The sequence below is a fragment of the Vespa crabro genome, chromosome 3 (genome assembly GCF_910589235.1).
Source record: "Vespa crabro chromosome 3, iyVesCrab1.2, whole genome shotgun sequence".
Lineage (NCBI taxonomy): Eukaryota > Metazoa > Arthropoda > Insecta > Hymenoptera > Vespidae > Vespa > Vespa crabro.
Window position 1 is genome coordinate 8,208,583 of NC_060957.1, and position 27,235 is coordinate 8,235,817.

At 31.7% G+C, this 27,235-nt stretch overlaps 1 protein-coding gene across 4 annotated transcripts; it reads left to right on the forward strand.

Moving 5' to 3' along the window:
* Nucleotides 1-104: 104 nt before the first annotated feature.
* LOC124423006 (protein tweety) lies at nucleotides 105-27,159 on the forward strand. Of its 4 annotated transcripts, none has more exons than XM_046960215.1 (9): nucleotides 105-277; nucleotides 19,508-19,718; nucleotides 23,197-23,469; nucleotides 24,402-24,736; nucleotides 24,835-25,272; nucleotides 25,369-25,470; nucleotides 25,549-25,788; nucleotides 26,713-26,906; nucleotides 27,018-27,159. In XM_046960215.1, exons 2-8 carry the CDS (start codon nucleotides 19,581-19,583, stop codon nucleotides 26,882-26,884), a joined length of 1,698 nt encoding a protein of 565 aa, XP_046816171.1. In that variant the 5' UTR covers nucleotides 105-277; nucleotides 19,508-19,580; the 3' UTR covers nucleotides 26,885-26,906; nucleotides 27,018-27,159. The 4 variants fall into 4 exon arrangements, with proteins under 4 accessions (XP_046816171.1, XP_046816173.1, XP_046816172.1 ...); XM_046960217.1 differs by having other exon boundaries at nucleotides 25,549-25,641; XM_046960216.1 differs by having other exon boundaries at nucleotides 106-277; nucleotides 25,552-25,788.
* Nucleotides 27,160-27,235: the final 76 nt, after the last annotated feature.

A 27,235-nucleotide genomic window follows, 5' to 3' on the forward strand; every position in this document is an offset into this window, starting at 1 on the left:
CTAAAGAGAGTAACGATGAGTAGGGACCTTGATTGAACTCGATCCGTTCCTGACGAACATTAGAGTCGTTTCTCGTAGTATCGGCGTGCGGTAGAGCGAGACTTCATAAGAGAAGGATGCGCTGGTGAGAGCGCAACGCAGCCGCGCCGCGATTGGCCGAGGCGCCGCCCCACTCCCTCACGGCTCTCAGTTGGGCTCGGGCCTCCGTCGGGTATAGTACGTGTGTGTCGTGCTCTCGTGCGTCGCTTAAGCGAGACTTCTCAGTGAAAGAATAAAGGTAAGGATTAAACGTTTTAACGTAAATGCACGAAAGTTTCATTATCCTTAACGCGATTCTACCTTTAAAATCTAAAAACTCATTCGTTCTTTCTCAATATCGTTGTGTTTCTTTTTTCCTTTTTTCTTTTTTTTTCCTTTTTCTTTTTTTTTTTTTTTTTTTTTTTTTTGAAACATCAAAGCTTTTTAATTTTTCATTTTCTCGAGAAACGAGAACGGAAAATGATGAGAATAAGAGGAAAAATCATTAACGATATTAAGAAAAAGAACGAGTATACGATAATAAGAAGAGGCCAGCGCCTCTCCTTTCGAGATAAGAGAAGAAAAGAGGAATAGGAACAACATTGGTGGCGCTCATGCCCGCCTTTGGTGTGTACTCTCGGGATCGATACACGGGCACGCACTTCGCGCGGCGCCGGTGTAAGAATACGTCGTATACACGTCCCTTCCTGCTTTGTCCCCCTTTTTCCCTTTACCCTCGTGGAGGACGCATACAGGCTGCTCTTGCCTGCCAGCTTGTCTGGCCTGCATGCGTACGTACGTGCGTACAAACAAACGTACGTGCCTGCATACGTGCGTACGTACCTACGTACGTACGTACGTACGTACATGTATACCTATACAAACGAACGAACGATGAAGAAGGAGAGTAAGGGTGGATTTTCTGTAAGAGAAAGAGAGATAGAGATAGAGAGAGAGGTAGAGAGAGAGAAAGAGAAAAGAGAAAGGGGCTGGGCCTTGAGAGAGAGAGAGAGAGAGAGAGAGAGAGAGAGAGAGAGAGAGAGAGAGAGAGAGAGAGAGAGAGAGAGAGAGAGAGAGAGAGATACAAAAGCGACCCGCAGATGTGCCGCGATGCGGGTGTCTCGAGATCGTAAAATTCACCCTCTTCGTTTACGAAAGAGAAAGAAAGAGAGAAATAGAAAGATGGGTTCATGAAGACGGAAGAGATCGGTGGCGCGAACTTGAAGGGTGATATAAGAGACGACAACGAGGAGAAAGAAATAGAGAAAGAAAGTTCCTCGCCGAATTGTCTGTCTTTTTCTTTTTCTTTCTCTCTTTCTCTCTCTCTCTCTCACACACACACACACATACACACTCTTATATACAGACGTAAACCAAGCAAGAGTTGTACTCTTGTCTACTTTTTCGACTGCACTCAGAGACTCCAGACTTCTTTTTTCTTTCTTCATCCTTTTTCCATTCTGTTTTCGTCTTCCCAGGACTGTTACAGCCGGCTACGAACATTCCACTCGAATTGCACGAAAAAACGTTCGTTTCGTTCTTTCTCGTTCTCTTTTTATTTCAAACTTTCACGGTTTGTTTTAAGTACGTTTTTGAACGATCAAAAGACGTCGTCTTGCTCTTTCTTTCTCTCTTTCTTTGTGTGTGTGTGTGTGTGTGTGTGTGTGTGTGTGTGTGCGTGCAAACATGATAAGGGTTGAAGTTTATACAAATGAATTTCAAGATTTCTTATCTCTTTTTCACCCACACATACACACACAATTTTATCATTCAACAATATGTCCATTAATAATAACATTCATGGTTTGTTCAAATGAATTTCAATATCTCTATTTCACTTTTTGAACTTTATCATTCAACAATATATGCAACAATAATGATACTCACGATGTTTATTCGATCAATTTTCAAGATTTCTCTTTCTATCTCTCTCTCTCTCTCTCTCTCTCTTTTACAATTTTATAATTCAACAATATGTCAATTAATAATGGTACTCATGAAGCTTATTCAAATGAATGTAAAGATCTCTCTTTTTTCTATCTTTTCCACATTTATCATCCAATGATTCATTCTAAGTTTATCCAAATCAAATTCAATATCTCTTTTTTCTCTATTTTTCGATTTTATGATTCAAGAGTACGTTTACAAATAAGGATGCTCTCAAAGTTTATTCAAATAAATTCCAAACACTCTCTCTCTCTCTCTCTTTCTCCCTCTTTATATATATATATGTGTGTGTGTGTGTGTGTGTGTGTGTGTGTGTGTGTGTGTGTGTGTGTGTGTTATCACCCAATAATATATCTACTAGTATTTATATTAATTAATGGGAAATATTTTGTAAAATATATGATCAGTATATGTGAATATTTTGATCGGTATAAATAATTAAGCGTCAGGATTACGTCTAGATTACGTTTGGGTTTATTATAAATACTGACTATCTATTTAAAATATCGATAAATTAATATATTTACAAAGCATATTAATTAAAATATTGATATTAAAGTACTGATATTTTATTATAAATTAAACTGTTATATTATAAACTAATGACATAAATATTCTCAACTGAATTACATTAAATTCTACTTTTTAGAATTTCTGTTTTCTGTTTGAAACATAAAAAAAGAAAAAAGGAACTTTCAACAAAAGACTAATACTGAGATGAGGAAAAGAGAGAGAAAGAGAGAGAAAGAGAGAGAGAGAGAAAGAAAAAGAAAGAGAGAAAGAGAGAGAGTGAGAGAAAGAGAAAGAAAAAGAGAGATAGAGAGCTTTAACCCTTCGCATGTGCGTCGACCTCGAATACGACGCGAGATTACCTTTAAAGGTGCGTTTACGTGTCTCTTTTATCTCTTCGATTCTTTCCAGGCAATATCTAGTTAGTATTACTCACGTATCGTCGAGAGAATCGAATCGATGCTCGACGATATAAGAAGATATAAGATGGATCTTTGTGATCAGGTGTTGTCTTTATTGTTGCACTTGTACGCATTATACGTTCAATTTGTTCTCTATTCATCTATATATTTATTTATCTATCTATGTATGTATATATATATATATATATATATGTATATAAAATATCTTTACTTGAGCCTCGAACGAGCACCATTTTCATGGCGTATTTATGGAACGATCATTCACCTCACGATCTATGCTCTCGAGTTTATCGATCGTCCTTACAGTATACTTCCGTTTCCTTTCGATTATTTTTTTTTTGTTACGATGTTCTTTCTTCCGATTACGAAGGCTAACCTTAAAAAGAAAAGAATTCTTTGAGAAGTTGAAATTATTTGAAATTTTACTTGTTTAATAATAAAATGATTGTTATGAAAGAAAGGCACGTTTTTGTTCGAGTATTTCTTTTATTCTTTATTTTTTTTTCTTTATTACTATTATTTTTTTTTTTTTTTTTTTTTTTTTTTTAGTTTGTTTGTTTTCATGCGACATTTTTTATCATTTAGAAAGTTTGTTCGTACGTGAAGAATGGCGTATACGTATGTATGTACGTACCGTTCTCATTTCGAACAGAAAATATGTATGCAATGTTGAGATTTATGTATTGTGGTATATCAAAGTTTTACATAAGTATTCATTTATTCTGGAAACATTACTGTTACTTTAATAAATTATACGTAATTTATGGACTCTCATTTAATTTAATTTAATAATAACTTATTCGAAATATTCAAATTTACCGGGTATAATTCGTCTATCTTGACATTTAGATATTTGAAATTATAAACATGAAACATTGATCTTATCTTAATCTTTTTTTTCTTTTTTTTTTTTCTTTTTTCTTATTTCTTTCGATCGATCAAGAAAAATAATATTATTCTCGATCGCAAAGAAATGATAATTCCTATTGACTCGACTTTGTTCTTCGTAGCGTGCAAAACGCACGTTTGGATTTCACGCGACAAACTCGAGGAAAACGACGAACGATCGATACGTTTGTGGCTTCGACGTTGCTACGAAGAAAAGAATTGTGATTATGATACGAGAAATAAATCAAGTTGTTTCAAACATACTAGGAATACTAATACGCATACATTCCTATTTACTGACTAATCAGATTCTCAATCCAATCATGAGTTATAAAAATAGTAATTATTTTCATTATTATATGTCGATCTTTTATTTCTAGATATCCTTCTAGTCTTTTTAAATTTATTTTATCAAATTGCATCGAACATCAAGCTGATTTATTTATTATCATTTATATAGTGATTTTTTTCTTATAAATAAAAATTTCAATGATATTATGAATTATAAATAATAATAATAATAATAATAATAATAATAATAATAATAATAATAATAATAATAATTATTATTATTTTTTCCCTTGATTTTTTTCATCTTTCTCCATTTCATTTGACTTCGTCGTTAAATATTCACCGAACCGAGCTAATTAATCCATTATTAACTATTATCATGCCATTTTCTATATATTCTATGCTGATTAACTTGATATCGATCGATACTTCTTTCTTACGTTACTCGAATAACACAGAATTCAACCCCAACGTCACGTTGTCACAGTTGCTCAGCCATAATTTTTCGTTGTTGAAAGTTGAGAGTACTCTCCATCTTATATGCATGTCACTTATTTTAATATTATTTTTCTCTCATCGTTATCACTAATAAAAGATAATGCAGCGTGATAATTCGAATAGGAAAAAATGGAAGGATGTTACGCTCCTGAAGATTAAAAGTAAATCGATATTATTATCGATGGTCGTTACACCATTATCGACACCTGAATCCACTTGCGCACTCAGTTTTCATAGAAAATTAAATGGAAAACTCGTGGGCTCTCGAATATCTTCGAAAAGGGATGAAAAGGGAAATTTCGATGGGGTTGTTGATGAGATTACTCACGGAACAAAAAAAAAAAGAAAAAAAAAATGTGGAGAACTTTGAAGAAAGAAGGGACAAATACGAGTTCTCCCAATAAAAATTTCATGTATCTATACGCAGCCGAAATTTTACATACAGTACCTATCTATGTGTACGTCGAATGTGAACTTGTATGTGTATAGGTACGTATGGTTGAAAAGGAACCGATAAATTTTGACATAAAATTTGTTGGAGGATGCTCCAACATGTCAGACTTTACTTTTACTCGCTCTTCTCGTTTTTACACCTTCTTTCCTCTTTTAATTCGGTAGTTACGTCTCCTCGGTAGCATATTTGAATACTGCATTCATGTTAGTTTTCTTTTTTATTTTTGTAATTTTTTTTATTAAAAGGATGGAAAATAATATTTTTCTTAATTAAATTCTCTTGCAAATCTCTATAACGTCATGTAACTTTACATGCTCATGAAATACATTTATTTCTTTTTTACAATTCATTTCATTTTGTCGCTACAAATTTAATTTTTACCTTATATATCAAAAATTTCAATGTTTTAATAGATGTATACATATATATATATATATTCCTAAACTAAAGAAAGTGTATATAATAATATATATTAATATAAAATAATAACATACTATACTAAGTTATACAATATATTATACTATATATTTTAGTAATATATTGTACTAATGAATTGCACATAATTTACTGTAATATTAGTATATTATAGTATTAGTATTATAGTATACTATATTATATTATTAATACTAATTTAATAGTAAAATATATAGTACAATATACTAACTTATTATAAGTAATACTATTTCAGAAAAAAACTTTCAAATTATGTAAGTTTTTGTAGGGACGATAAAAAATTGGATTACAGAGTATTAAGAGAATATAAAGAAGTTTTATATAAAATTTAATGACAACTTTTAGAAATTATTTGAATTTTGCTTTATTTAAGAAAATAAAATTAAGAAAACAATTATAAAATCAAAAAAAAAATTTAATAAAAAATAAAATCTGTACAATTGTTCAGTTACAATTGTAACTGAATAAATCAATTGTAACTGAATAATTCGTGATAAATCAGTTGTATAAAATAAATTATATTTTTACAAAAAAATTGTTATTAAATTCCAATTATGTGAGAAGTATTATTTGTGCAATAACGCTTGACGATGTTTGATATCAATGCATTACAAAAGATTGATTGGCCGTAGTTACTCTTTATTTACCGCTACGTTGCACAATTCGATCGTTGTAAAGTGAGAGACATCGATATTGTACAAAAAAAAAAAAAAAAATACAACAAAAAGAAAAAAAAAACCAGTGAAACGTAGCCGAGATAGAACAAAGCGACGGCTCGATTAATCGATTTACGTTCCGTGAAATCAAAACTAGCGCTGTTGTGTTGTCTACAGATGATCTATTCTAAAGATTAAAATCGATTTTCAATCTATGTTCTCTCTTCTTTGATGCGAATAATGTTATTTTCTTATCGTATTGTCACCGTTCAACAAATACTCGATTATATCGACAAAAGAGACAAATTTGTTCTTCTTTTTCTCTTCAAAATTGTTTCATTAAATTTTTTGTATGAATTATATACGGTTTTTTTTATAAAATCCATTTTTTTTTTATTTTCCAATATCATATTTTTTTTTTTATTATATGTAATATTTAAACAATTTTATATAATATTAAAGCATAAAAAACATATGTTAACACATTAAACATTATTATTAATATAATAATATTAATATAATTTGATATAATGTTAAAATATAAAATAAATATATTATATTATAGAAACATGATTATATCATACATTATTTGATATTAATAACAATACATTTGATATTAATAATTTACAAAATTTTATATATTTTAAAGACGCAATAATTTATACAATTAGGACTTTTGATTACAGTATCATAAAAATTTTGATTCTTTATTTTAATATTCTTCTTTCTGATAATAATAAGATATTTCGTAAGATCAAAATAGTGATGGTGCAAATGCATTCGAGTGTATATGCACGTGCAATAATTCGCAAGCGAAGCGAACGGAAACGTTATTGAATTCACAGTAGAGCAGCCGAGTGGGTCATTGGAATGTGGCGATGTATTGCTATATACGTCACTGACTGCCATGCATGCATCAATGGTACGGATACGTTCGATTTACAATGAACGATTGGTATGCAAGGTGAGAAGTTGATCTTCTCGTTCTTTCCTTGAATCTTCAATATGCCGACGTTCACTCTCAAAAGAACTTAATATTCTCTCTCTCTCTCTTTCATTCTCTCTCTCTCTCTCTCTCATTCTCTCTCTCTCTTTCTCTCTTAAAAAAAAAAAAAAATTTATAAAACTCAATTTTTATCACGAAAACTCATCCTTATCTTTTCATTTATCATTTAATTTAATTTCCTCTCTTTTTGTTAATCCAATTTCGATTTAATTCAAAGTATTTGTTATTCTAATGCTTTTGAAATATCTTTTGAAGATCGAACCTGAGGAAAAAATTTCATTGATTTTTTCGATACAATCGCGAAAAGTTTCTTATGAAAAAGTGAGGGGAAAAAAAAAAAGAAAAAAAAGAAAAAATTACGTTAATAGGTAGGCCGAATTGAATAAAGTTTTGAACGATCGTCCTATTCTTGGGGTAGCTTGCATAATTGTAGAAAGCTCGCGAATAAGAAAGGAAGATTCTGGAATCCTCTTTTCATGAATGTTACCGTCTCTAGCAAATTATCCATCGGTTAACGCGAAACGATAGAAAAGCCAAGCCTCCGGAGTCTTCAGAAATCCAAGGCAACCGAGACTTTCTCACTCACCCCTTCTCACCTTATCCTCTCCCATCACCCTCACCACCGCCCATGCTCCCGTCCCTCCTCTGCTCTCGCCTTTTCAAAGGCTTGAGTTTTCCGAGTAAACGCTTCGGGCTTTTCGTTACACCCTGGAGCTTGTAGCTGAACGAAGGGGCGGAGGAAGGGAGGAGGACTTTTTAGCCGGTAGAATTGCAATGCAAACTATGTTGAAGCGAGCCGCGAGCACGCGACCGAACTAGCGAGGAGCTCGTCGACCCTTTCTAACAGCCTTCAATGAAATATTATTTTCCTGGTACGAGTTAAGGAAATCTGACCTGAAAAGGGAAGCCGTTACCGCTCAGTTTAAACGACTCGATGATGAAACTATATCTATTGTTTTAATTTCTTTTCAATGAATTTCTCTTGACGATCTTGTTTATATTACGCGAAGACAAATTCTATTTCTCTCTTTCTCTATATATATTTAATCATAATAAATTTTTTGAATTTATTTACACGATTATTCCTATTTTACATATTTTATTGTTAAGTTTAATTTAATAATTAGGAGAGAACGTTTATCGATTATTTTTTTTCTGATCAATCAACGAAATCTTATTTTGTCAATTATAATCGGCGATACTTATAACATTTATATTTTATTACGACAAATTTCGATCAATTTAAAATATTTCCTTTATCGATTATTAATAGACAATCCTTTTTCATATCGCTTTTATTTATTTTTATTAAGTTCATTTAAAAAAAGAAATAACCCCGACGATTATCGATTATCCTAAGGAACGAAATGTAGGACATATTTTTATATACATATACTTACGTCTGAACTCCCTATTGTTCCCTTTTATATTCTTCCAAAGCATTAAGAACTTATGATACTATCGATAGTTTTAATGTTTAATTCTGTTTTAAAGAAAATAGAAAAAAAATAGCTAGATGGTAGAGTTACGTACCTAGAATGAATTCGGGTCATCGTGCTGTGTATAATGGCAGCTAACGTGTAAATGCTTCTTGATAAGGGAACACGACGCATTAGGTGATACGAATGTACATATATTCACGCGCGCGTACATACACACACAAACATATATATATATATATATATATATATATATATAAAGGGAGAGAGAGAGAGATGGTTATGCAGTGACATTGTTCTAGCTACTGTGCTCATACACGCGTATAATCCCATACATGTACCTCTCTAACACGAAGCAAATCGCGCGTGAGCTCACCTGTCGACTTCAAATAGATAGGCATACATGCATTATAACTATTGCGTGTCTCTATTACGCTCGTATGTACGTGTACGTACACGAGAACAGTATGGAATATAACGTTGTTTCTGAATTAATAAAGCGATCCTTTTGATAAAAGAAACTGACGTTACTACGTTCAGTAGCTAGCTAGCTTGCTACGATCATTTTACTCTACCTTAGAGTCAAGCTCTCTGTTCTTTCGGGAAAATTTATAATTCACCTTCGAGTTATAACATGCTAGTACGATTTATAAGAGAATTTCTAAGAAAAGCAAGAGAGAGAAAGAAAGATTGAGAGTAAGAGTAAGAGAGAGAGAGAGAGAGAAAGAGAAAGAGAGAGACTCTTTATAAAAATATATTATTAAAGAGTTTGAGATGCCTAGATTTACGACAAAATATTTAATTTTTTCTTTTATTATTTATTATTTTCTCACCGTTATTCCCTTGATATTTCATTTTAATGAAAGTTCGTAAAAATAATAACTGCAAACGAATGAAAAACAAAAATAAACAAAAAAAAAAAGAAAAAGAAGAAAGAAAGTTCGTAAAAATATCTAATTGCTTTCGTTAACGTTACTTTTCGGGCACGGCCTTTTTCTCATCGTTTAGGATTATTATCGATAAGGGTGAAAAATGTCGATATCGTGGCCTCTCCTTTTCCCGTAAAGTTTTCCCAACGGAGACATTTTCTCGGAAAAAATGCGACCGCCGACGCTTTAAGGGAAATTGGCACGGACATCGAATAAGGAACGATCAATATTCAATTATTGAAGTTCTCCCTCCTCGAAATTCTCCACTGATATATATATATATACATACACACGCATATATATATATATATATATATATATATATATATATGTACTATGTTACATGCTAGCTGTTACAGTTTTAGAACGTCGTTTGGGTTACCACTACTTATGCATCCTGCAACAGCACGAAACTTTTGATTCATCGTTTTATTTCGTTTCGTGATATGACTCTCTCTCTCTCTCTCTCTCTCTCTCTCTCTCTCTCTCTCTTTCTCTCTTTCTCTCTCTCTCTCTTTCTCCTTATTTCTCTCTGTTTCTCTCAGTGAGAGAGTCAATTAAACATTTAACGACTACTTCGTGAAGCCAGCCGAGTAGAAATGAACAAACTTATAATTTGCTCGTTAATATTCCACAATCTAAAACTTTATTATATTATAAAAGATTTCTATTTGCTTTAGAAATTTTCATTGACAAATTTTCCTTTTACATCTTTTCTATGAAAATCTTTTATGTTTTAACTATAATATACTCTAATGGATAGCACTTTTGAAAACGGTAATTTAACGTAATAGATTCGAAAGTCTAATTACGGGGTAAGTCTATTATGTTGGGGTTTGATTGATAAGCAATTAAAAATTAATGTGATATAGATTTGCGAGTTGAGAGAAATTAGGAGGAAAGCAATTTTCAAGTGATTTTTAAATGAATCATCTTTGAATTGTTCATTTGATGATATTTTTATGAGTAAAACTCACTTAATGAATATGTAAATTATTTTTACATACATTTTAATATTTAAACGCCATTCACTTTTTCAGAATCTCTGCTTTAATGTAATAATTAATTCTCTTTTTGAACATATGTATGTTTCATACATAAATGAGAGAGAGAGAGGAAGAGAGAGAGAGAAAGAGAGAGGGAGAGGGAGGAAGGGAGAGAGAGGAAGGGAGAGAGAGGGAGGGAGGGAGCGAAAGTAAAAGAAAAAGAATATCTTTTATATTTTGATTATAAAAGACTCTCATGTAATAATTACTGCTGTTTCTTACGTATCGAAGATATACATAAGGAAAAGAGGGGGAGAAAAAGAGAGAGAGAGAGAGAGAAAGCTAAAGAGGAATAAAAGAAAGCAAATTCCGTTAGAGCATCTGGCCGTCATATTTATTCGTTGAGCATAAACCGTGACATGTGAAGTTACCTTCGACTTTGGTATCCTTGTAATCGTCACATTTACGACTCCATATGCATATATACATACACACATATATATATATATATATATATATATATATATATGTGTGTATGTTTATATACATATACGTAAAAGTTTATTTTAATAAAGTTTAACATATCTATGAAAGTATTATATATGTATGTATGATGTATGTATGTGTATATATATATATATATGTTGTATGCATGTATGTATGTATATATGTATCTATATATACGCAGTACGTTGATCCCAGTCTAGCGGATCAGAGATTGAGAATCTCCCGTTTGCTTCTTCTTTTGAAAAATCTTGTATTCCTCTTCCGGCAAATGCATCTCTTCTACTTCTCTGCGATGTTAAACGCGTTACTTCCTTTTTTTTTTTTGATAGGTATGTATATATTATATGTACGTATATAAATATGTACATACTCAAAGCAATAGACACCTACAACGAACAGTAGTAACTACGAGCAGTGTAACTAGAAATCTCTTTGATGTATAAGAGATATATGAGCGTGTGTGTAGCGTTACAACACTTAATAAAAATGAATGCATTTTATATTGATCGCTAGTCATGATTTATTCGCGATTTACTTTTTTTTTTATTTTTTTTTTATTTTTTTTTATTTTTTTTTTATTTTTTTTTTTTATTTTTTTATTTTTTTTTTTTGTATCGTAGCTATGATCACTTGATAAATTGTTATATTCATTATATTCTATGGATATTAGTATGAATAGTTATATTAGTAGTATCATATATATATATTATTATAATGTTAAAATGTATTGGCTTAGTTGGAATTATTTATTATTATCAACAAATTTTTTTTTAACGAAATCTGTAAGTTCATTACATTTTCTTCTTTTTTTTCTGATTATTATTATTATATTATTATAATTCTGTAATGTTATTGGTTTAATAATAATAATTATTTATTATTATCGAGAAAAAATTTTTTCAAAAACTTTTTTACAAAGAAAATATTGTTTTTTTATTTCTTGAACAATCAAGCCGTGTATCGCAAATTCCAGGGTCGCAATGTTCATTGAACGACATTATTGGTTCTCTCGAATTCAACCTTAGACACGTAAAACCCGGAATAATAGAAGAAATTGGAAAAGGGCTTACACACACGTCTCACCACGCCCTCTTTTCTTCATTTCTTCTTGTATTTTTCCCTTTCTTTTCTTAACGTAGGTCACGACGTTCCCATGGAATACGAAAACGTCTTTAAAGATTAAATAGCCTTCACGGTTGTCGTCTCTCTCTTTCCATCTCTTTCTCATATATACGCACACATACACACACTTTTTCTGTGAATCTTGAAATCGTCGAACCTTTTTCTAATTTTATACCTCCTCTTTCTCTCTCTCACTCCCTCTCTCTCTCTCTTTCTATTTTTCTCTTTCATTCATAATTTCTCAAACATAATATCTCTAACAAAAATAACGTAACTTTAATGGGATCTCCACTCATGAAAGTTTTCTATAGGAAAGACAACGAACTATTTGCGATTGAAACATTAGCAGCAACACAGAGAGATGTAACAGGTTCGTATCTCATTAAAGCTCTATATTATTATTTGCTAGGAACAATAAGTTGGTCGGTAACAGCGAGAATAATTGCATTTTGCTTTGCAACAGTGACTAAAGTTTTCTTTTTGTTCCTTGTTGGTCTTAATATGAGCACGTATCCCTTTGGGAAGGATATACTGTGAATTCTAGAATGTTAGCAATGTCATGAAGAGGAAACGAGCTCGTGCTCGTGCATACACCCATGTACAGATACATCCACATATATACGTACAAGGATAGAAAGAGCAAGAGAAAGAGAAAGAGAGAGAGAGAGAGAGAGAGAGAGAGAGAGAGAGAGAGAGAGAGAGAGAGAGAGAGAGAGATACGGAACAACAACTTCCGGCAATCGATTTTTGCATTCATAGTCAACTCCCTCAAGTTCCTTTATGCCACGCCTTACTCTTTGATATTCGGTTAGATTATTTATTTATTTGATAAGAAATCAGTGATTGAGAAATTGTTTCGATATGTTTGTTAATTGTAATTTCTAAGAGTTATTATTTCTCGATATGATCGATGAATAGATTAATCTTATGTAATTTTCAAGTTACACACTTATATAAATGTTTTTTCTTTTATTTTTTTTTTTTTCTTTTTATTTTTAAATTCATTTCATTTTATCATCATAAATTTAATATTTATTTAGTATCCAAAGTTTTTCATGTTTTTACAATTTGAATTTTATCAAATATTAAAACTTACTTATCATATATATTTAATATAAAATTTTATATATTAAAATTAATATAATATTCACAATATAGAAAAAGACATGGATATAAATTGAGTTATAGATCGTAGAGAAGATCATGTTGTGTTTTTTGTGTTTTAAGAAATCTTTAGATCAATATATATATAATAAATGACATTGTGCGTCAAAGTTCTTATCTTAATGTAATGATAATTTTTATCTGCTTTTCTACAATAATATTTTAAAATAATTGATACGTATCTAAAGAAGATGGATTCTAATCAAGCATGAATATGCGAATGTTTTTTTCACGTATGCAAATCATCAAAAATTAATGTTATCGGTTAAAAATATTTCGTGATTAAGAAAAAGATTGTTATAACGTATATTCATACATTTGTACGTTACAAATCATAAAATGTAGATATAAAAAGTAAAGAAAAAAAATTAACGAAGCTCGTACTGCGTAGAGTAATATTTTTCTTTTTTCCTTTTCTTTCTTCCACTCTTTGACCCACTCTCCCTTTTTATTTATCTCTCTTCGTCCCTTCCTCCAAGGAGGAAGCTTCCACTATTTGTCTCTCTTGGTGATTAAAATGTTAAAAAAAAAATTATTTCTTTATGCTTGGTATTTACGTAAAAAGTTAGGCTTTTGTCTTCGAACTCTCTCTCTCTCTCTCTTTCTCTTTCTAGACTATATGCTACTTTTTTGACAGATAAAGAGAAGAAAAACCAAAGTGAACGTAAATAAAAAGAAATTTAAAAAAAAACGAAAGAAAAAGAAAAATTGAAGCAAAGAAAGAAACTATAATTCCACGTTTTAATTGACGATTTAGTTTACTTTTATGCATAGCATAATAACTCAAGTGCCTATGTATAAGATACATATATATTATTAAATAAATAATGCGTACAATTTATAAAGTAAAATTAGATCTATAAATTTGATAAATGTTGATCATCGTATTAGATAAATTGTGTCACATTTAAAAGGTTTTATTATAAAATGTGATATTAGTATTAATATGTAAATATATTTTCGAGATAGACAATCGATTGCATTGCAATATTTAGAAAAAATAATTAAAAAATAGAGAAATAGCGTAACTATACTATACTAACTATAATTTGTGTCTAGTAAACAATTAATTTTATGATAAAAAATTTTTAATACAGTTCAAAACATATACATATAAGAATATATATGTTTTTATTTTTATACCAAAAAAATGTAATAAAGTTTTAAAAATATATGTAAAAATATAACTTTAAAGTTACATAGCATTATAAAAAGGTTAACAATTTTCATCAATTTCTATTTCAGAGTATATTAATTATGTATAGATACTTGTTGAATTAAAACCAATAAGGAATTCATTTGTAGCTGACGAATTTATCTGATTCATTAAAATCGAGTTACTCGTTCGAGTAACTCGTAAGTTGGGCTTTTCATATGGCTTTTACGCAATTCGAGAAATCGCATCATAAGATACACATAAATCAACAACATCGACTTCTGCGAACTGCTTGAGAAACGTATCTTACAAAAGCGTGAATAAATCGCAAGAGATGATAACGCGATAACCAAGCTTGGCAATGATATATATACCTCATTTTAAGAGTTAACTTGTATACCTCGATTTTCAAGATTACCATTAGTACACACACACACACACACACACACACACACATTTATATATATATATATATATATATATATATATATATGTATTTGAAACAGTAGTGGAAGAGGTTCTAGGAAGTAAGCTTGGCAAAAATTCAATCAAATTAAACTCAAAATGAATTTGTCAAGATAACGTGTTCTACGAATTTACGTTAGTACAATAGTGCGAATGACGTAATTAATGTATCATCGTCTTCCTTGCAATAATTCTTACGATAAAGTATTATTATTTCCTTCTTTACTTTATTTTTCTTCTTTAATTTTCTTTTCTTTTTTTTTTCAAACCTTGTTCGTGTTATCTGTAACGTTCGTATTGATAAAATTTATTTTACTGAAGCACGAGATGTGTTCCCTCTTTAGAGAAAAAATTTTTTTATTATTATATATAATAGGTCACTTCTCGAGGGAATTTTAGTTATACATTTCGTTCGTTCATTCATTCGTTCGCACGTTCGTTCGCACATTCCCCGCGTACGTCCGTTTCTATTGAAATGGAAAATATTTCACCATTACCCTATATATCATACATGTAGTCACAGCAATTTCTTTATCGTATTTTTACTAATAATCACAAGTTTTCTAATAATCACGTAGAAGAAAGTATTCCGTGATAAGTCGTCGTTAAAATGTCGATAGGATGACGCACTAAGTCTGTTTACAAGTAATACAACCAAACAGAAACGAAGATATGCGAGTCTTTTGGGTGTTTCTGTTTTTTTTCTCTCTTTCCCTCTCTCCCTCCCTCTCTTCTTCTCTCTCTCTATTCTTTTCTCTCTTTCTCTCATGTGAACTCAACGATCACAGCAGTAAATGTTGATCATCGTTGTCATCAGCCACGGACAACGTGACCAACCGTATTATCTTCATTCGTGCATTTCGCCTAATCATGACGATTAATGCACGCGTGATCTTTCCTTCCAATTACATATGTACGTCTATTTAACGAACCCACGTGAAGTGATTTAATTTAATTAAAAGTACAAGACTGAGGTTTCTCTTTACAGTGATTCTTGCAATTAGTGATACATAGTTAGTTGTGTTTTATTTAACTTTTTATACAGGCTAATTTAAACGATTGACAATTTTTGTGTATTACGTACATATATTTGTATGTAAATGGATATGTATTTATGATTCTATTATGATAATATAATTAATTTATCGACTGGAATGAATTACTTCGATTAATATTTATATATTTTGATAATATTCCTGATAAAGTGACAATTTATCATAGAATTTTTAAAAATTTCTTAACAAATTATTAACATAGAAATATGAATAAATAAATTTAAGATAATAGTACAATTATTAACATAAATAAAAGACATATGATTTATATATATATAATATATAACAACTCGAATAAATCATTATGATTGGTACTTACAAAAGTATCAATATACTTTTGTTACATATTATCTTCTAAGAAAGTATTAATTTATCGTATAACGTTTTAAAATTTTTTTGAAAACACAAATTTTAACATAAAAATATCAAGATAATCGTAGAATTTCAAGTAAAAGTAGAAAAAATTTGTTTGGTAAAAAAATTTCTATACCTTAGTATGCTTATAGAAGATAGTATTTTTAATTTAATAAGAAAAAAGGGTCGATCGATTTAATATAAGATTAAATAATATCTTACGTTATCTTCGCATAAGTATGAAAGTAATTTTGAGAGATATCGTTTCTCTCTCTCTTTCTTTCTCCCCTTCTCTTCTTTAAAATTAGACGACTCATCGAGCAGATAGTTACTATCGAGAAAACGTTTCCTTTCTAAGCTAAGTTTCTTCTTACGATAAGCTCGGTTGAAATCGATTCGATTATGCTGATCGTGGAAAACGATTCTTTCCCCCCTTTTCTTTTACGACAAGCATACTTTTTCTTTAATGGAAGTGAGCTTTATAATAAACGCACTTATGCCGGGGGAAGTGTTTGGAGAAAGACCGACAATCCTTGTTTTACTTTTTCTTTTTTACGTCGAAGTGACTTCTTGGAAGAACGACTTCGAAGTAACTTAATGAGAATAACAAGCATTAAGTTATGACAAAAAGAATAGTGTATGTCAACGTGTTCATAATAAACGTTTAATGTAAAAAACAAATTTATGTAGTTAATGATCTTTCTTTGATGTGAAACAAACAAAAATGATATCTTATACATACTCTTTTAACATTCTATATACTAACTTACTATACTATTCTATTACTAACTTAACATTCTATAACTTTGAAGTTACACATTCCTTTATATTTGTATTTTGTAACTTTTATTTAATCTCTCTCTCTCTCTCTCTCTCTCTCTCTCTCTCTCTCTCTCTCTCTCTCTCTCTCTCTCTCTCTCTCTCTCTCATTTTCTCTGTTCCTCTCATCAAACTTTTCGTGTAGATTTTATGACGATTTTGAAGGAAGCAAGTGTCGGCATCGTTGACCCACTGTTCTCACGCTTGGTGTAAGTTTAGTGTATAGGAAAGAGAAAGAGAGTCTCTCTCCCGCCCCACCTCTCTCTTTCTCTCTCTTTCACAAACTCTTTCTTCGACCTCTTTTTATTTATGAGAACGGTCGACTCCTTTAAACGGCCGCTTGGTATATCTCGTGACAAAGAGTCGGAACCGTGTCGTCGGTGTTATATGCAAAGGGCACAAGTACCAGTCTTGCCAACTTTTAATGAGTCATGAAAATGCATGAGAAAAGAAATGTGGAAATAAATAAAGCTACTCTATATGGTACGACACGATACTGTGTCGTTTAACGTTTGCAAATTGCCGTCTATTGATCGTTATTCTATAATAAGCTTTTCTCGCCTTACGATTAAATTTTGAATCGACCCGATTTCATTATTTACACTTCGCTGTTTGCATTAATAATTGTCTCTTTTTATTTCCGAAAGATTCTTGATGAAAAAAATTCTGAACTTAACAGATCAATTTTTATGCGATATAGCTATATATTTATATATTTAAATATAGATATATAAATAATAAAATATTGCATTCAAATTTATTAACTCTACGTGTATATAATTATAGTATATTTATTTATAATTATAGTATATTATATTATATGGTTATATTTATATTAATATAGTGTAGTTATGTTATATGGTAATAGGTAATTATACAAATATACTAGAATTATAAAGTTAAATATATATAAAATTAGTAATTAGATAGATATATAAAAATAAAACCCAGATAATAAAATAAATGTGTCAATATTAAGCGAAACAACACATGGAGAATTTACTGGCGTTAAAACGATGCGGGCTCATTGCGGAAACGACACGGGCACGACGCGGAAACATCATGAACGTGATCCAGACACGGCAATCTGTCTGTGATGGGATGTGTTCTACAGATTTTTTTTTATCTTTTTGGTTTTTTCTTTCAGAATTTTCATTGTGATTTTAAAATTTCTAAAATGTTTTAAATTTACGAATAATTTTTAATTTTTAATAATATTTCAACTCGAATAACAAAAAGTAATTTCTTTTTATCGCCTAAAGAAATGACAATTTTTTGGATAGATTATATTTTATCAATAATATCAATGAATTTGATATCAATAAAATTATTGGCTTTTTTAAAAGAAATTTGTTATATTTCCGTTTTGTTATAATTTAATTCAATTTTACAGCAGCTGCATATGTAGTATGCTTAGTATTGGATGAATGATATTCATTATTTTAAAAATATATCTACATAGTTAACAATTTAAACGAATAAAAAAAGAGAAATAAAAATATTATTGATTGATTGAAATATGACAGAGGGATAGCACAGCTGGCAGCAATTTCATTAGTTAAACACTCGTTGCTCTTACTACGGCGTTTCGATCGTGATTGAATCGATCCGGTGAAGCGTTTTAGGCCATCCAGTCGATGTCGAAGCGACATCCGACAGAGATTAAATGATATCGAGACCTGCCTCGATACTAAGCACACTCTCCTATCCAAATTACTTTCTCTTCCATCTTTTTCATCGTTAATACAATTTTCCTTCTACTTTCTCTATCATTTTTTATCTTGGAACAACTTCAAATTATACTTTTTGTCCTTATAATCATAATAATAATGATAATGATGATGATGATAATAATAATAATAATAATAATAATAATAATAATAATAATAATAATAATACAATTATACATAATATATAATATCATATACATATATAAAAATATGTATATTATATATTATACATAATATATAATATCATATACATATATAATAATAATCATTATTATACTGCATGGGCCAAAAGTTCCTTGATGATCATAAAAGTCAATTATTCTTTTTTGAGACTTTATAGATTCATTTGTTTTCAACTTATAAAAAAATTATCTACAAAATTTGAAAACAGAATAATTGATTTTTGAAATTACATAAAAAATTTTGGTGCCCGTATTATTCCAAATATATATATATATATATAATATAAAAATTATTGTCATTATTGTTATTATTGTTATTGTTGTTGTTGTTGTTAGTATTATAATGGTATTAGATGAAAATTTTCAGTTACATAGTAATTTTGTTTAATTGCCTCGGCAAAATAATTTATTTGAATGAAATAAAATAAAATAAATATGTATGATTAATGATTGCAGGTGTACCGTAGCATGTCTTGACGAGAAGGAGAAGTTCTTCAACGGGGTTTTCGGCAGTCAAGGGTTCTCCAAAATGGCGGGTGGTCAGCAGCTTCCCGAACAATACACAGTACCACAATTAGCAAGGGTCTTCCACAGTCTGCCACATCTTAACGTCTCTCTTCATTCAGTCAACAACACATTCAATCCACATTCCGAGATTTATCTTGAGGTTAGATCATTTATTTCAATGAAATCGATGATTACTATTTTATAAGAATCCATATTTTGTTTTTTACATTAATTTATATATGTATATATGTATGTAAATACGATACAAGAGACTTATTTTCGATTTATCTAAACTTTTCCGAACATTCACGATTGCTTTTAGCGATTCCCGATTTTCAAACCTGAAAAGCTCGACCGTCTTTTGTAATAGAACGATGAAACTGTCGAAAAATGTCGATAACGATGTCAGTTTTGTCGTGTCGATTCAAGTAACTCTGTAAGACAAGATGTATGTATGTATATATATATGTATATGTCGATAAACCATTTATATTTAGATACAGAGAAAAATGCATTTATTCATATTATATCGAACGTGCTTTTTCTAGCTATGAATATTTCAATATAGCCTATCAATTCGAAATGAACCTTTAGCAAATATGTCAAAATATATACCTAAAAATTTTTTTATGCTTCAAAAGTACAGCAATATCGTTCGGAAGAAAATATTTTTCTCTCTCGATGATTTTCAATACATACATATACACATATAATACATATCTATACATAGGAACGAATATACGAAGAAGCAGGGAAAAATGGAGAGACGACGGTTTTGGAGTGGAGTTTGAATTTTTCTTTTTTTCTTTTCCTATTTTTCATTTTTCTTTTTTCGCGAAAATGTATTCTCGGAAATTTTGACGAAGCCGCTCCAGAAACGACGACGACAACGAGTAAGAGAAAGAGGTGGAGATGGAAGTGGAGATGGAGATGGAGGAGGTGGAGAACGAGTGTTCCTTGCCCGTTAAAACCCACACATTGCCCCTAGGCGCATTATGCGATGCCTTTGTGCATTGTTTGAATTTTCCCGGGCCATTGTGCTTTCCATGTTGATTCTGCCACTGCAACCCGTGACGTCCAGCTAACTCGTTCGTTCATTCGTTCGTTCGTTCGTTCGTTCGTTCTACTACTCGAATTTCTCTTTTTCTTCTCCTCTTTCTTCTTCTTCCATTTACTTCTCCAACCTTTTCGTTTCGTCCTTTTTATTCTTTTATTTCTTTCTCTTACACTCATCGCTCAATATTCACAGTTCCTTTTTATCTTTTCATCCTCACGCTATCACATTTTCAACTTTGCTTAGACAGAGTCAAATTTGAATTTTGTGGATATTAGCTTTTGTTAACGATCATAATTTATATTAAAATTGTAATATCTTATTCGTTTTAATACACGAAATCATTATGTTATCACATTTGTCAATTATCATTTTGTTCAACTCACAGTTCATAAAAAACGGCATTGTTCTTGTCTTGTTTACTTTTCAACTAATCAAATCTTTTGACGCTCGTTTAACTCAAGTCTTGGCGACAACACTTGAAGTATATATCTGTACACATAACTACACATTTTTGTTGCAAGAAATATTTTTATTTAACATCATTTGTATTAAGCCTCCTATTTATTGGATCAGTATTTTTAAATATTTAATTAGAATTTTATAAAATATCAGCACGTAATATAATAAATACAATCCTGATATTTAATTATTTATATAGTTCAAACTATTCATATATATTGACGATTTAAAAAATATTTATAATTAATTAATAAAAATCACTTACCAAACGATTAAAAGCGTTATATAAATTATAATTCTAGTATTTTATTAATACGATAGTTTGATATTTCGAATTTATTTATTAATCATTTTATTAATTTCGAGTTTATTAATTTATCATCCCATGCAGATTTTACATTATCATAGATTTTATCATTTTGTATATATATATAGTAGATATATTTTTAATTTTGAAGAAGACATATATGCATACGTATATTCAATAACTATGAATGTGATACGAGTTTGACATCACCGAGCTAATAAATCTATTAACTTGTTAGGGAGATGATATAATGAAATATAATGTGCAGTGAGTGCAAAGAATCGCTCGAGTAAATATTACGTCTTTATTAAGAAGACAATAATACTCGTATCTCGAAGTCAGTGAAATGGAGTCCACGTAAAGCTCGACGTCTCGGAACGAACTGACCCATTGTTTACAATGACATCAACGACCGGAACTATAATGCAGGACAGGTATATAAGAGATGTTTGACTACGTTGAGTTTTCGGTGCTCTGTCAAGCAAGCTTTGATGTTTAAATCAACTCTCCTATCTACGAATATCCTTGAGTACTTTGTACTATATAAATATATTATGTATGTATGTGTACATACTTAATAAAGATACATTTTCCTAGGTAATCATTGACGGATGTATCGTTTAAGTAATCAAGAATTACTGTTACAATCTTGTACAATCATGTTCATTTACATATATGACGATCACAATAGGACAATAATGATGTTTCAATTTCAATCGTTTCAATGACAACGACGATGACGACGATGATGATTCAAATAAATTATATGTACAGTGAATTATATATTATTACTAATTGAAAATTGAAAATTCATTCTACTAGATTGTACCACGTTAGTTTCAAGTTAGAAATTATACAGAAAGTGGATAACGATTGATTAGAACTATATAAAAAATGAAATAATTGAACAATGATTTATACTAAAGAAGAAAAAAAAAGGAAGAGAAAATAAAAAAAGCCATAGTTTTGCAGGGAAATTATGTTACACTTGAATATACGTTGGAGGTAGTTCTTGAAAAAGCGTGCTCGTTTTAACTCTCTCCCTTTCTCTTTTTCCCTATCTTTGGTGTTACGTCGAAGAGAGTAATGGTGGTGATGACGGTGTTGGATTCGAGGGATACGAATAAATGCGAAATTTCATGCGAATGCATTGCTTTTGCGATAGGGAGTGAGTAAGAGATGAGTAGGGTTGAGTTACTTCGTAGTCGAGATTCCCATAAAGAACTTGGTGAAAACCAAGTCAGGAAAGGTGGTGCCTGCTGGAGCCTCTGGATGACGGAGACCCACGTCTGAGCACCCTCGACGCGACACCGAGTCGTGGTAATTGGGAACACCAGGAGGACTGTTTATTTCAACATATTTTTTTAGCCTCGCCCTTCAACAAGCCACCCTCTGAAACTCGCACATAAACACACATGCGCGCTTCTTCGCTCGACTCATTTTCACTTATTTTTTCTCCACACATCCTCTAATCGGCTAATTCTGGCTCGAATTTTTTTTTTCAGAAACGATGTTCTAGAGAAATCAAACTTTTAACGTTGAAAAATGTATTAAACAAATATAGATCTTAGAAAATTATCAATAAATTGATATAAATTATTTCAAACGAATTCAGTTCATTAATGATAATCCTAGTATATACAATATTTTTTGAATGTTTTCAAATATTATGGAATGAAAATTTCCATTCGTATTTTAATGATATCAATGCAATAACAATTTTTCTAAACGAAACAAGAAAAAGAAATAAAAAAAATAAAAAAACAAATGAAAAAAAGAAAGAAAAATGTTAATGATCATCCTTAATAATTACAGAGCCTGGGTATCCTCGGGAGTATTCCTGCGGCCTGGTTGATCCTGACGTTACTGGTACTGTTGGTTTATCTAGTAACGAGATGCTGCGACCGGAAGCCGCGGCCCAGGAGGTCGATAACCCTGCTGAAGTGTTCACTGGTCATCCTTGCGTTGCTCTGCTGCGGAGCGGTCGCTGTTGGCCTTTACGGCAATGACGACGTTCACAATGGTTTGGTACAATTAGTCGCGGCAGCGAAGAACGTCGACGGGATCCTCATGGGTGTGAGAAACCAGGTTCAACCTCGATCGATAAACTAAACTATCCCTCGAAGACGTGCCATTCCAAATGAAACGCGTTTCGTGTTTGATACTGGATCGCAAGATATTTCGAATTGCTTGGAATATTATTCGACAAATTCCACGATCTTCAAGGTCTAAATAGATATCAGAATATTTTGGATATCATGAAAATAATTGAGGACAATATAAATACATCTTCATGATTTCAAATTATTCCAATTCAATGTATAGTTATATCTATTAACATATTCAATGAGATATATGTATATTTTAATTAAACAATAATTTGCATACAACGTATGGCAACAAAAGTGATAGAAAATTTGCAATAGAGATTCGATTGATAACGACAATTGACTATGGACAATAACCACGTTCTCTTTCGTTCATAGTATGCAGTAACGATTCTAAATTATCGTTCGATTCCGAATCGCCAATAATCGAATCATTTGAACGTTTCGAATTTCATTAGCTGCATTTTCTGTTCTGTATCGATATGAAAACTCGATGGACTCAAATGCCGTCATCGTAAATTATAACTACTCTTGCGGTATTACTCGAGTCAAGATCCATCGTATCGAGGTCGATACGATTATCAAGTGTCTCTGTCTCTGTCTTTCTCTCTCTATCTCTCTCTCTCTCTTTCTCTCCCTCCCTCTTTCTCTCTCTCTCTCTCTCTCTCTCTCTCTCTCTCTCTCTCTCTCTTGCATGCTGCAATCTGCGTTTCCTTCGCGTTGCTTAATATAAAACGTCATTTATTGGAAACGGATATGTATCGAAAATGTATCTTGATCCAGCCTTTAAGTAGAACGTGGAGAAAGTCGAACGGCTCTTTGCAAGACTAGTTAAATTTAGAATAAAAGAAAAAAAAATAAATAAATAGATGTATATATGTATATATAGAAAATATTTTTTTCTCTCTACAGACAGACACCATAGAGGCGACACTACAAGAGAAAGTACAGCGACAGTTAACTGCTTTGGGGGACGAATTTGATGCACCTGTTAGCAACAAAACAATGTTGGGTTTACTATTGGTAGCATTGAATAGTATGAAACAAAACACGAGTATTGCCGTCAACCGAAGCTTCGAAATCCGGAAGCCATTAAGCGGGATCAGTCTTGCAGGAGCCATTAGCATGGGAGAAAAAATCGAGCAACTGAGGTGGCCCATTACTATGGCGGTACTGAGTGCACTTCTTGTTCTTTGCGTTGTATTAGTAGTCGGAGTTGTTAGACACTCGAGATGTGTTCTAATTACGTAAGTGTTTAGAAATAAAAAAAAACGAAGAACAAAAGAATTCTTTTTTTTTTTCTTGAATATAAAATCGACAAATGAATAAGTTCAATCGTTTTCAGATTTTCTGTATTCGGACTATTTGCGGTAATAGTTTCTTGGTTGATGGCCTCTCTTTACTTAGCAACGTCGGTTGCCCTCGGTGATCTCTGCGTGTCACCGGATGGTTATTTAACTAGATCGGTACCCTCCACTTTGGCCTCCGAGGTACTCTCGTATTACACGCATTGCGAGAACACTCGCACGAATCCTTTTACACAGAGACTAAGAGACGGACAACGAGCTGTAGAAAATATGAGGCTAAACTTGAATACTGTTACACGCTTAGCGGTAGAACTCTTCAAGGAACAGCATGATCAACTAAAGCCCAAGTTGAGTAGCCTCTCAACTGACGTTAACGCGGTCAATAGACTCGTATCTGGTCTAGCAACGTTACTAGACTGTAAGCCACTTCACAAGCAATATGTTCATGCTGCTAAAAGTTTATGTCACTTGGGATTGTAAGCATTAATTTCAATCGATGATAATTTTTCCAATTATTCTCATCGCGTTACGCGGTGTTCCATAAACTTTTGCATTAAGATCATACTTTTCAGATACGGCCTTACCTTCATGCTACTTGCGAGTCTAGCCGCTGGACTATTTTTTACTGTTTTGGTATGGGTTGATTCTCACACGTGGATATATATACGCAAACGGTTAGTTTAGATTAAATTTTTAATCAAATATGAAGAAATGAATGAACAAAATATGATGCCTGTTACGATTTGTTCTAGAAGAGATTACCATCAAGTGGATGAACAAGATCCATATTTGCCACCATCGGCAGCATCTCAAGCGATAGCAGCTAGGACCCTTCGTGGCCAAGGGTCGTACCCGCCTACAGCCCCTTCTCTTAATCCAAATGCTCATGGCACCCATAATACCATTAAGCAGCCTCTCTTGCTAACGCCGCCCCCGCCGTCCTACGCTACTGCGACTGCTCGAGCACGTCAGCTGCACGAGAGCATGTTAAAGTTTGTGCATGAGACTTTTTTATGTTTTTTCTCCTTTACATACTCGTACTTTTATCAAACGAGATCTTTCAAATGAAATATTCAAAGACTTTCACTGAGACGATGTCGGTGCATTTAAATATTTTCGCGAGAATACCGTTTTTCTAATGCCATCATTGCTGATTGCTTAGAATAGATTTGATGAGTTGTTCAACTTTTTTATAGGCAATGTGCATTAAAAATCGCTTTTCAGCGATGTTTATTTAAACGAATTTGTTACTTGATATCATAGAGAATAATAGTTTAAAGCATCAGTGTTATAAAATGGAGCATGGACATGAGTTTTCTATACCAAATTTTTTACCAAACTGCTAGGAAAAAATAATTAAAAATCTACAGTATTTTATTATTAAGGAAATGTTAGAAAGCGAATGTCCAAGCTTTAGCGATTAACAACGCAAGGCTCCGCTGCGCCTTTTTCTGAATGTCGCTTTCGTTGTTATATAGAACATACAGTGCACAGGATAGTGAGTGAATACCGATTTTATCTTTTGATCACGTTACCTCGAACTAACAGCTATTTCATTAAAACTACGTGATTAAATCGAACACGGTAACTGTGTGCGTTCGATGTTATTTTTTTTATTACTCTCTCATTGACTGTATTTTAACATGTTTGTATGAATTATAATGTTTCGATGTTTCAACGACGAATGTTCAAATGATATTAAATTCATTAGTGACGCTCGAATTATTATTACATCTTCACGCATAATTCATAATTGTTTGATTTTTTATTCATTTAATTTTCATCATCGTTAACATCTACATTTTCTTTTTTTTATTTAGATTAAACGATTCAAACTGACATAAGTTAGGTGACAAGGAATCATCTAAGAGAAAGATAATGCTGCAACTTTGTTCTCTTTTGTTTACCGTTTATAGAGGTGGGGGTGTTAACGGGAGCGGAGGAGGCGGGGATCACAAATCGTCTCAGCATAATCAGCAGTCGACAGGTGGACGAACTGAGCACCGTTCTGGACTCGGAGATCAACCTGGCCAGTACGCGACTTTGAGCAAGCAATGCAAAACTTTAGAATCTAGTGACTTCTACTGAGGGCACGCCCCCGCAGGGTCTGGTGAGATAAAATTTCAAAAAAAGATATACAAATAATAATAAATTCTCCTTCGTCATCTCTATATGATATTATTACATTAGAGAGTACTATACCGAATATATAAAATCCTAGGTAGAGAACCACCTTGGACACCAAGCGTGGCATCCTTTACCGGTACTCTGTCTCACAATTCACATGGGCCTGCACATTTGGCGACTTTTCAAGATTCGAGAAAAACACAAACGTTGGATCCGAAAAATTTAGCCAATTTAAAACGTGGTCCAACGCCAGCGTGGAACCAAAATCGTCCTTTACCACCAAATCCAGCGAATCAGCCAAGTTGGGAATTT